The following is a 12,796-nucleotide window of genomic DNA, read 5'->3' on the forward strand; positions in this document are numbered from 1 at the left end:
CATTATATCTTTAGTTCAAAATGTTGGCACAAATTCAATATTTATGTGAATAGATATTATATCATATGTAAAAATAAGGCTTCAACTTTAGCATTCAAACGAAAAGAGAGTATTTTTCAAAAAACAGAAAGAAAAAGTAATAAGAGTGTATATTTGGTAGCGAATAAAAAGACATATAATGAGACTGATTTAAAAATATATACGTTAGTAATTTATTTTGTTTTTTTTTTTAATCAGAAGACCGCAGATATTTTTTATTCCTTTATTTTTTATTTTCATTAGATAATTTATTGCTTTATTTTGCTTGGGACTTGTTAATGCTTTACCAAGCTTTTCACCAACTTTTCGCGTTTCATAAACATCTAAGGCATTATCTGCTTTGCTTTACGTATAACCATTTTTCAACTCCAAAAGTAGAATTATTTGTCATATTTTATTTTTATTTTTAAAAATATGTTTAAAAACAATCATGAGTGAGATTGTTTGAAACTGATATTTTGTCACGTTTAAAAAAAAAAGATAAATATCTTTTTTAGATCATCATGGTTCAAAATATTTGAATATTATTTCATAAATAATTATAGTTTTTGATAAAATAATATAAATTTGATCATATAGAGATATTTAAAATAACCTTTATTAGGTTAAAAATTTTCAATATTTATTTTCGCATTCCCTCTTTATAGTCGTAATCTCATTCATAGACATTACACATATTACGTATTACGTTTATATTGCACATATTAAGTTTGATATTTATTTATTAAGTCCTTGTCTTTTTCAACAACTTTGATAGAAGTTAGTCCGAATGAAATGCACGATTTTCTAAAAAATAAACCCACCTTCGATTTGGTGTGTCATAACTGATTATGTATATATTATTCTTGTAATACGACATGAGTTTTTTTTAATCATTCACGATAATAAAATCAAATACACTTTACAAATTTTTTCCCTAAAAAATTTATTTGTTTGTTCTCTCTAAGTATGTGCAAAATTAGGCGTTCGAGTCGTGGATTAGATGAATGTTTAACCAATTATTAAGAGTTTGATTATCTTTATCGACACAAAACATGTCTGACGTTTACCTGAAAAATATAATTTGAAAACTATTACGTTAATGAAGAGATTTACTATGCTGCAATTCCGTCGTAAAAAAGATATGATACAAATTCGGTAGGAAATATATACATAAATATAAATGCGCAAAAATGAGGAGGGTGCACCTTAAGTATGGTGAGGATGTGCACACATGAAACCTCCTAAAAGTAAATTTGCCTCGATATCTCGGAAATTCAATGATCGTAATTGGTTGTCGGGGGAGTTAATCAGTATAACTTCTTAAAAAATATATATATTCCGATAAGTAGATCGACTTATTATAAGACATTTCACTTATCAGATCTGTCTATTTAATTGTGACATTTGGGTCTGTTCTTCCCACATCAAATCTCTCCCCAAAAGCCCTAGAGAGAGAAAGTGTGCAAAAAATTGTTGTAAGATCTGTTCCTCTCTCTCTAACAATCCCCCTTCTCTCTCTCCATATATATACACACACACACAGAGGCTTACAGGGATAGAAGCACGCGCACACGAACACCCACTCTCGAATGTGCAGCTTGTATTAGAGAACGCATAAGCTTTATACGTACATGTGTTTATTTGAGGTTCTGGGGGTTTTTTTCTTTCATGTTTTGGTGGTGATTTTTTTTGGCAATTGATTTGGAAATTTTGTTTGTTTGTTTGTTTTTTTTTAATTTGGTTTTTGATTTGTCTGATTTTTGTTTTCGGAGCAGGTGTGTTGACTGGGGGAAGCAGAGCATGTCGTCGTTGAGCAGAGAGCTAGTGTTTTTGATACTCCAGTTTCTTGATGAGGAGAAGTTTAAGGAGACTGTTCACAGGTAGGGGTTTACTATTCTGAATATTGATTTTTCCCCCCTTTTGGTGGTTAATTTGGTTGTTTGGGGTCGTTGGGAAATGAGGATTGGGATTATTAGTATTTGATGGAAAATGGTTCCGTTGTTTTAAAATTTGGCGACTTTGCGTCAATTGTACGTTGGCTGAATCTCATGGTCTAATTTGGACAATTTAATTAACTTGGTAACTTCATTTTAGGAAGTGCTGTGTGGGTGTTCGGTTGTTTCTTTCTTTTTTCTTTTTGTAAGGTGCTGAATAATTTGAGTGGTTTAGGGTGTTTTTTATGCGTTAAAACTGTTTACTGGGAATTAATTAGCTTTTTTTATGATTTCAGATTGGAGCAAGAATCTGGTTTTTTCTTCAATATGCGATATTTTGAAGAAATGGTGACAAATGGAGAATGGGAAAACGTGGAAAAGTATTTGTTTGGCTTCACAAAAGTCGATGATAACAGATATTCTATGAAAATCTTCTTTGAGATACGAAAGCAGAAGTACCTTGAAGCTTTGGACAAGTGAGTATGTTCATTTTTATTCATTTTAATGAACACCATCTATCGTATTAGTCATGCGTTTGTATTAAGTTTTGTATTTTTGTGGATTCACAGCCTTGGACAAGTGAGTGTTCGTTTTGATTCATTTTAATTAACACCGTTTATTATCTTAGTCAGCTTTTGTATTAAGTTTCATATTTTTGTGGATTTATATGTATTGGATTATGTTTATTTAATACAGGAAAGATCGTGCAAAAGCTGTTGACATTCTGGTGAAGGACTTGAAAGTATTCTCATCATTTAATGAAGATCTTTTTAAAGAAATAACGCAGTTGTTGACCTTTGAGAACTTTAGGTAATGAAAGAATGTGTAGTTTCCCTTTTTATGGTTTTCTTGTTCAATTATGGGAACCATCCTTCTTTGTTTTGAAGATATTGATCTGAATATGGTAACATGTAGAGAGAATGAACAATTGTCCAAGTATGGGGACACCAAGACTGCTAGGGGTATAATGCTTGTTGAACTTAAAAAGTTGATAGAGGCAAATCCTCTGTTTCGTGAGAAGCTGAACTTTCCCAGCTTGAAGAATTCAAGATTGAGGACACTAATCAATCAGAGGTCTGTTTCCTGGGATTGTGATAATGTCATTTTTTTCCTGGTTGATGTAGTCAATCCTATGCTCTTACGAAACTCTGTATTTGGTTGTAGTTTGAACTGGCAGCATCAGCTTTGTAAGAATCCGAAGCCGAATCCTGATATTAAAACATTGTTTGTGGACCATTCATGTGGTCCATCACAGCCAAATGGTGCAAGGGCGCCTTCCCCTGTCACTAACCATCTTATGGGAGCTGTTCCTAAGCCAGGGACATTTCCACCTCTGACCACAGCATGGCGTAAGTAGATAGAATGTTAGCAGTTCTACTTGTTTACAACTCTTGAGATATGAAAGTATAAATATTGCTCTGTTTGTCAAGCCATTTCAGCCAAATCCAGGTCCTATGCCAACTCCTCTTGCTGGATGGATGGCTAGTCCCTCTCAGGTTCCTCATCCGTCCTCCTCTACAGGTCCCATTGGATTTAACCCACAAAATAATGCTGGTATATTTTTATTTTAAATTACTAGTTGTTAACTTGAAGTCTTTCCTCTGTCACCTGTTTTTTTAGCACTACATCACATGTTATATCTTAGTGTTTTTAACTGATACAGGTTTACTAAAGCGCCCTAGGACTCCTCCAATGATTAACCTGGCAATGGATTACCAGACTGCCGATTCAGAGCATGTTATGAAAAGAACGAGACCTTTTGGATTTCCAGACGAAGTATGGTGTTAGAATCTTAAGTTTCTCTTCTCATCCTTGCAAGAATCGAAACTCAATCACTCTTATTTGGAACTTGAATTTAGACGGCTATGACTCTTAATGATGTCATTTGACCGGGCTTTCAATTCAATTCAGTTTGTCAAACTCTAAGGCTTCGAAGAATATGTTTTTTGTTTTGAATTTGAATTCAAAATTTGAAAATTGATGCAATACACAATAAAGTTGTATTGTAAATTGATTGAGTGAAATGATGAAATAAAAATATGCTTGTTCGGAAAAGTGGAAAGAAGTTGTCATCATGCAATAATTGTGTTTTGAATAGTTGTTTTAAAGTGTTTGAACGATTTGATTAAACATTTTGAAAAGAATAATATTCTGAGCGAAGAATTTTAAATGTATCTCAAATTATGAATTTTAGGTTAGCTGAGTTGATTGAGTATTCCAAACAAGTGGGGCCCAAGTTATGTGTTTCTGGTGTAGTTTTTTCCATCATTAATAGTAAATCGAATTGTTTACAGACCCTAAAATTGAAAGTTGTGGCATAAGTAAAATTTCTATATGAAGGACAAATTCACTCTGAACAATTTTTTTGCAGGTCAATAATGTACCTGTCAATGTTTTGCCTGTTGGATTTTCCAGTCAAACTCATGGGCATACCTCACCCTCATCCGAGGAGTTGCCAAAGACCGTGATGATGAATCTCAGTCAGGGCTCTGCCGTCAAGAGTATGGATTTTCATCCAGTACAACAAGTTTTACTTCTTGGTTGGTGCTTACACACTTGATACATATTATTTTTAAGCTAATTTTGTCATGGAATATTATATGAAGCCTGATCATCTTTATTTGATTTTCTCTTTCAGTCGGGACGAATTTGGGAGATGTTATGGTTTGGGAACTGGGTGGCAGAAATAGAATTTGCCACAGAAGTTTCAAGGTATGGGATCTTGGGGCTTGTTCAGTGGCACTGCAGGTATGATTCTGGATCTTTTAGGCATGGTTGGGAGGGTCCTTTGCATCCAGCTCAGAATTGAATCTTTGTTGTCGAACTGACTTGTTTTTTTCTGATTCCTTTATAGACATCTTTGGGCAATGATTATTCTGCATCGATAAACCGTGTGATGTGGAGTCCTGAAGGTTCTTTATTTGGTAGGTTGTTTGGAAATTTTAGTTTATTATGCCTGCCATAAATATATTAAATTGTTTTAAATAGTTAAGCTCTGAACTTAGGAAAAGAACTCATGAATGGTGGTGTGTATTAATCGATTTTTGCAGGTGTTGCGTACTCCAAGCACATTGTGCACCTATATTCCTACCATGGTGGTGATGACCTAAGAAACCACCTTGAGGTTTGTGCATTAGTAACTGATCTATTGTATTCTTTCAAATTTCTAATATTAATCTCCTCTGATATGACTACTCTCAGTCAACAAGGTGCCGCTGACATCAATTTTAAATATACTTTTCAGATTGAAGCACATGTTGGGAGTGTAAATGATCTTGCTTTCTCCTTCCCAAACAAGCAGCTCTGCGTAGTCACTTGTGGAGAGGACAGGCTTATTAAGGTTTGAGTCTTTGATCAGTCACTTGTGTGGCACAGCGAGGGTGGATTGTTTATGAACTTTCTTTACATTTTTTTTTGGGTCTGCTTTGCTCTTGGTTTATTTTTGGGTATGTGAATGGATTATTGAGATATCTTGGTATGTTGCAGTCAAACTTGTGTCAAACTTTGGGGTATGTTCAGATTTTGGTTTCTGAATTTCTAGATACTTGTTTTGGAAGATGATTTTTTTGATAATGAATTGGAAATGAAGTGCATGTTGGATCCTGTTTTTGGAAGGCAACATAATTTAGTGTAGGTGCCAGTCATTTACGTTTTCATATGGTGATTTACTTTTAATAATGTGTGGGGTATTTTAGAATTTTGAAATATATTATATTGTATAAGAATATAAAGTGAAAAATCAGTTTGAAAATAATTATTATGTTGGGTGACCTTAGAAAGAGTCTCTAGAAAAAAAAATGCGAAAATAGAAGGATGGCGTTGGTTTTGTTTTTAAAAATGGACATGCTTTCAGAAAATGGAAAAGACTGCCTGAAATTTCATCATGCACAGGTGTGGGATGCGGCTTCAGGTTCAAAACAGTTTACATTTGCCGGCCATGAAGCAGCTGTACATTCTGTCTGTCCGCATCATAAAGAAAATATTCAGGTATTAACACCATTTTAGATGTGACAACTAATGACTGATTCATATGTGAGCGGTTTTCAGTCTGGAATTCCTTTCCAGGCTTTGAAACCGCCCTATGAAAAGAAAAAGCTTTTTCCTGTTAAAGAACAAATGCAATGATGAAATAGTTTGGCCACGTAGTTGACCAATTCAGGCATGAGATGTGCTACCACAGTATTGATATTGTAGCTGACTGCTTCACATCCCCCTGCAGTTCATCTTCTCCACAGCGACTGATGGTAAGATAAAGGCATGGTTGTACGATAACCTCGGTTCTCGGGTTGACTACGATGCACCAGGTCATTCATCCACCACTATGGCATATAGTGCTGATGGAACAAGGTCTATACAACATTATTTATTACTGTTTTTATCCATTATTCAACTATAGTTTTAAGATCCTAGAAATCCGCTTTACTTCGTGTATTGATATCCAGGTTATTTTCTTGCGGGACGAACAAAGAAGGAGATTCATATCTTGTGGAGTGGAATGAAAGTGAGGGAGCTGTAAAACGTACTTATACTGGTCTTAGCAAGCGAGCTGCAGGAGGAATAGTGCAGTTTGATACTCTAAAAAATCGAATTTTGGCTGCTGGAGATGACTTCACGATTAAGTTCTGGGACATGGACAATGTCAACTTATTGACAACAACTGATGCCGAGGGTGGATTACCGGTAATTGTTATTTAAACAGAGTCAAACTTGTTTAAAATACTTGTTGGTACTAACACGTATTATTTAATTTTCATAGCCATCTCCTTGTATCCGTTTCAACAAGGAAGGAATAATGTTAGCTGTCTCGACAAATGAGAATTCTGTAAAGATTTTAGCCAATGCAGATGGTGTTCGTCTGCTAAGAACAATTGAAAGTAGTCCTTTCGACACTTCTTCTAGGGTAGCCTCCTCAACAGTTGTAAAGGTGAGCACGTGTGTCTACCATTATATTTTGATTCTATTAATTTGATTTGCTCTTTTTGATGAAATCCACCTTGTGTCTTCAGTCTCCCTCATTTGCTGCTGTTAATGCTACTACTGGATCAAGCATTGTTGATCGAGTTGCTCCTGTAACAGCATTGGTTGCAATGGTATGCTTCTCTTTCAGTGTGAAAACAAGAATCCTTTTGTAACCCTGTGTTATAAAGTTGATAAAGTATTTGACTACATGCATAATTTTTTTTTTCTGTGAATGATTTATTGATCCACATTACTAAGATTCACAATTTACCTTGGGCGTTAACTTTACAATCCCATTATTTGATGATTTCTTTTAGGGTGGAGAAAATCGAAATTTGGCAGAAAAGCCAAGGATTGCAGATGAGTCTGCTGAAAAATCCAGAATCTGGAAAATGGCAGAAGTGAATGAGCCATCACAGTGCCGTTCCTTGAGACTCCCAGATAATTTAGCATCTGCGAAGGTATGAGTTCAAGCCCCTGTTTTTTATCACATCCATAGGTTTATCGTATGCATAACAAGTTTTATCTGAATTGTTGATAATTCATTATTCCCTTTTGAGTTTGAGTCTGTTCAACTGTGCAATGTTGCTTTAGATGCAGTCAAAAGGTAGTTTGAGATCTTTAGAAGCTTAATTTTCTCTTCAGAGTTGTGATATCACCTCAGTTTCATCTAATTAACCATTTTGAAATTTGTCCTGAGTTTGGAATCCGTTCCTATTTAGTTAATTGAAAACTGTGAAACCTCTCTAATATGATCTTAACTTTATCAGGTTTCAAAGTTGATGTTTACAAATTCGGGATTTGCTATATTGGCACTAGCTGCTAATGCGGTGCACAAACTCTGGAAATGGCCAAAGAATGATCGTAATCCAACAGGAAAGGTGTTACTTTATTTCACAAAAAAAATTCACTGTGTGTTTTTCTGCCAATATTTTAATGAATATTGAACTTTTGTAGGCTAGTGCTAATACAGTGCCGCAACAATGGCAACCTGCTAGCGGGATAGTGATGACAAATGATACCAGTGATGCAAATCCTGAAGATGGGGTTTCATGCTTTGCGCTGTCAAAGAATGACTCTTATGTCCTTTCAGCTTCTGGAGGCAAAATTTCTCTTTTTAACATGATGACTTTTAAGGTAAGGGGTTTACATAGCCTTTTCTTGCTAGCTTACACAGAATGTTGACAGTAAGAAACTCAAACCACCATCCAGCCTGAGCTGGTCTGCATGAGGAATTGCTGATGGACCATGGTACTGTGGGGTCCTGGGTTCTGTCATCCGAAATTTATTCTGGTCTGGATGTTTTCACTAATTGCAGTTTTTTTTGCTTACAGAAGCTTGATATCTGAAGTGTTTATCAGAGATTTGATTCACATTAGGCCATTGGAGCTTGATACATGATTTCCTACTTTGAAATTGACTGCCTATTCATGTCTTTGTTCCTTTGCATAACCAAAACCTGTGGTCTTTGGTCATTTGCTTGAACTAAAAAGCTTAGTGTGTGAATTATTATATTTAAACTATTTTCTTAAAGGAGTTATTCTCTAACGTGAACTTCAGTTTTAAGGTTCCTTATCTTATACTTCAGTATTTGAAGCTGCTTAGTAGTAATGTGCTCTCTCCTTATTCACAGACAATGACGACGTTTATGCCCCCGCCGCCTGCAGCGACATTTCTCGCGTTTCATCCTCAAGATAATAACATCATTGCCATAGGCATGGATGACTCCTCTATTCAAATATACAATGTGCGGGTTGATGAGGTAGTACCTAGTGCATGAACGTCTGCTTTTATTTTTTAACACAGTAAATTAAGTTGTTTCAGTATACGGTTCTCACGGACTTTTCATTTCACAGGTTAAAGTTAAGCTCATAGGACACCAGAAAAGGATTACCGGTCTTGCTTTCTCTGCCTCTCTTAAAGTGCTTGTATCTTCAGGGGCTGATTCTCAGGTCGATAAATTTGTTATAGATGTCTACAATTTGAAGATTTGAGATGGTTATAAATAATTACTCCAATCCCGATCAACTTACAAGGGGCCATTGCTGAACCTGACATGATGATCATATCTTTTTTAAATATATGACTAAAATAGAAGCATCTAACTCATGGTGGCTAATATTCTCTCCTTTGTGTTTCTATATCTGTTCTACTCCACGAAAACTTATGTCTTCTTACCGCTTTGTTTTGTCCATTCATACTGGAGTTCACATAATCTGGCTTTCTGTTTATTCATCTTCAGACCCTGACAACTTTGCACTTTTACAGCTCTGCGTTTGGAGTTCGGATGCCTGGGAGAAGAAAACAAGTAAATTCCTGCAAACCCCACCTGGTCGAACAACCGCTCCCCTTGCTGACACTCGTGTACTATTCCACCAAGATCAAACACATTTACTAGTAGTCCACGAGACACAGATTGCAATTTACGAGGCTCCGCAGTTGGCATGCCTTAAGCAGGTGTGACTCGCAGCACAATTGTATCTTTTAAATAACATTCTTTACCATTGTGAGATCTTTTTGTTCTAAACTTCATCATACCACTGCTCTTGCCTTTAACCATCCCCTTGATGGCAAATGTTATCGATTGTTTCTGAGAATTTTTACTTGTATTCATCTTCGTTGTACTCTTTTTTAAATATCATATCAACTCTTTCTGATTAGTTATTTCTTTAACAGTGGTTACCTGTTGAAGCAAGTGGTCCAATCACGTATGCTACATATTCTTGTGATAGCCAATCAATATACGTGAGCTTTGAAGATGGAAGTGTGGGTGTTCTCACTGCTTCTACGCTGCGGTTAAGATGTCGAATCAACCCCTCTTCATATATTCCCACCAGCGCAAGGTGCATATCGTGAATTTTTTCATAATTTTTTTATGTTTTAACTTTTTGACCTCTTAACTACACATCTTTTTCCTAATGGTCGGTCATGGTTTTGCAGTTTAAGGGTACATCCGCTAGTCATTGCAGCACACCCCTCGGAAGCCAATCAATTTGCTTTGGGCCTTAGTGACGGTGGAGTCTGTGTACTCGAGCCAATCGAGTCTGAAGGTAGATGGGGAACAGTACCTCCACAAGAAAACGGTGCTGGTCCGAGTACTTCTGGTGCAGCAAGTTCCGATCAACTTCAAAGGTAAAACTTGATGCAAATAGTAGCCTTTCCCAGAAACCAGACAAAGAAATCTACCAATGGGCGTTTATTGGACTTGTTCTATTGTTCTTACGCTCAAGAGAAACGTCGACACAGTTTAGAAACCTGACAATCTAGTGTTGAAAATTTAGATACATCTTAATAAAGTTGGAGGTGTTAATATTTTGGTCATGTTCAATGAACGGAAAGGTACACGACTGATGGAGTGGGTGGGTTGGAAGTCTCGGCCATTTTGTTTATAGCTTTGATTTCTTTTTATTTATTAATTTTTTTTTTTGTTATTTTAGATAAACTCTAATTCCCATGTGATATAATGTTTATTTTTCTTGGGCAGTATTTTCATTGATTTGGTGGGGTATTTTAATTTTCGTTTCACACTTATATTTGCTACTATTATGCCATATTCGATATGTTAAGTTACTTATAATTTACTAGAAAAGAGCATTACAAAATTAGAAAAGAGGATGTTCATCGCACACGATACTTTGATCCTGTTAGAAAAGAATACGTGTCTCGCACGTGGTATCGATCTTGTGCTGTAAAAGAGCACGCTTGTTGCAAATTGGAACCCGTAGTTGGATATTACAATAAAATTTTATTGAAATTTTTTAGAGGTATAGAACCATATTAAAAAAAAAGAGCAACAAAATTATAATTAATTAAAAGAAATTAAATTGTACGACGAATAATTTTAACTTCGTAGTTTGATTGATATAGTTTTACGATAATAATAATTTTTTCCTTTATCGAAGCTAATGATTGCAATATTCTATTTAGGAGTTTTTTGTCGTTCTATTGGAATTTGCAGGTAAACGTATGGTGAGAAGAATGAACTTTTGGGCGTTTTCTGTATTGTTTTTTTTTACCCATATTTGTTTTTTTTTTTTTTAGTATCAACTTTGTTTTTTCATACTAAATATTTATCATCTCGTTTAATGAATTGAAATCTAAAATGCATCCAAGGGTTCTTATCTAAACATATGAACACATGATTAATGTGACAAAACATAAGTCATTAAATCAATTATTAAGATAATATTCATCAGATTAAATTTAATTGTCTGATTTTCTTTGCCTCGGATTATTTTTTTCTCTAAATGTTGTTTATTTCTGTATATGTAGTTGACATGATAAAAATTGTTTATTACAGGAAGTTGATCGCGGCTAACCAGTAGTTTGTCATTTAAGCTAGGGTGGGTCTCATGTGAGACCGTCTCACGGATCTTAATCCGTGAGACGGGTCAACCCTACCTATATTTATAATTAAAAGTAATACTCTTTGCTTAAAATGTAATACTTTTTCATGGATGACCCAAATAAGATATCCGCCTCACAAATACGACCCGTGAGACCGTCTCACACAAGTTTTTGTCTTTAAGCTAAACTATATTTTTCAGTGAATCGTCGTTGTGGATTAAATGTGGAATTAGACCATTAGTTCATTTTAATGATAAAAATTTTGTTTTTCCTCGTGCACAATCCTCGATCATCCTAATGCAAACTGTAAGAAATGTTCGAAATTGTAATTTGTTGTTGATATTTATTTAATTTTTCTGATGGCAAAAAGGTTTAATATGTGGTTATATTATATTTTCGGGATGACGAATATTATGATATTTGATGTCGACATATTAATGTATATATTACGATAATTTATACTATATGATAATATAATCATGTTCAGGAAGAGTCTCTTGGGATAATCAACTTTGGCATTTGGATTTCGTGCACAAAAATATATAGTGGTGATGTGTTGAAACAAGTGATCCAATCACATATGCTACGTATTCTTGTGATAGCCAAGCATTATTATACGTGAGCTTTGAAGATGAAAGTGTGCGTGTTCTTACTGCTACGCTGCGGTTAAGATGTCGAATCAATCCCTCTTCATATATTCATTCCCACGAGCACGATGCTAGCTATATATGGTCTGTTAGCGTAAGGGAACTAATGCAGGTTCACATGTGTGAGACACGTGTTCTTTTTAACACGTGTTAGACACGTGCAAAGCACGAATTATTTTATATATAAGTCACACGTACTCTTTTATTCTAAGTTGTATCGATATTTCTCTCGAAAATTCCAAAAAAGCCATAGATAGATTTCCTTGTTTGGTTTATGGGAGAGCTTGCTATTTGCATGAACCATCAAATTTAACCTTTGAGGTTGGTCGGAACTGGCTGCATCGGAAATGCTACTTGTGAGACGTTCTCACATATCTTTATCTGTGAGATATATTATTATACTTACAATAATAAATAATATTTTGACACAAAAAGATATATTTTTCCATGTGTGAGTTAAATAGGAGATCCGTCTAACAAAATCGACTCGTGAGAACGTCACACAAAAGTTTGTGTGTTTAATCGATTCATCATACTCTTTCTCTTCTTCACCCTCATAACGCAAGAAAGACACATATAAATTACTTCTAATATTTTAATGCGTAATTCCGAAAAACTCAATATATAACAAAAAAAAAAAAACAAAAACTTGCATTATTTTGATTTTCATAGAAAAAAATGAAATTTTTTGTGGATATCATATGATAATTTTAACACAGTGCACATAAACAGTTGGTTATGTGTTGAAGCAAGTGGTCCAATCACATATGCTACGTATTCTTGTGATAGCCAAGCCATATATACGTGAACTTTGAAGAAGGAAGTGCAAGTGTTCTTACTGCTCCTATGCTGCAGTTAACATGTAGAATCAATCCATCTTCATACCAG

At 35.0% G+C, this 12,796-nt stretch overlaps 1 protein-coding gene across 1 annotated transcript; it reads left to right on the forward strand.

The window, feature by feature from the left end:
- The first annotated feature begins 1,404 nt into the window (after positions 1–1,404).
- LOC140825936 (topless-related protein 4-like) lies at positions 1,405–10,410 on the forward strand. The gene is given in 27 exon segments (XM_073187987.1): positions 1,405–1,496; positions 1,797–1,901; positions 2,252–2,431; positions 2,652–2,765; positions 2,871–3,029; positions 3,120–3,294; positions 3,296–3,304; positions 3,386–3,509; positions 3,619–3,731; positions 4,327–4,495; positions 4,594–4,703; positions 4,810–4,879; positions 5,006–5,079; positions 5,200–5,295; positions 5,847–5,942; positions 6,175–6,302; positions 6,398–6,635; positions 6,712–6,879; positions 6,962–7,045; positions 7,232–7,375; positions 7,685–7,795; positions 7,872–8,051; positions 8,548–8,676; positions 8,771–8,866; positions 9,183–9,371; positions 9,591–9,757; positions 9,855–10,410. Coding segments are annotated over 26 exon segments (3,399 nt in total). The 5' UTR covers positions 1,405–1,496; positions 1,797–1,821; the 3' UTR covers positions 10,051–10,410.
- Positions 10,411–12,796: the final 2,386 nt, after the last annotated feature.

Source organism: Primulina eburnea, chromosome 3 (assembly GCF_022965805.1).
Source record: "Primulina eburnea isolate SZY01 chromosome 3, ASM2296580v1, whole genome shotgun sequence".
NCBI classification, from domain to species: Eukaryota; Viridiplantae; Streptophyta; class Magnoliopsida; order Lamiales; family Gesneriaceae; genus Primulina; species Primulina eburnea.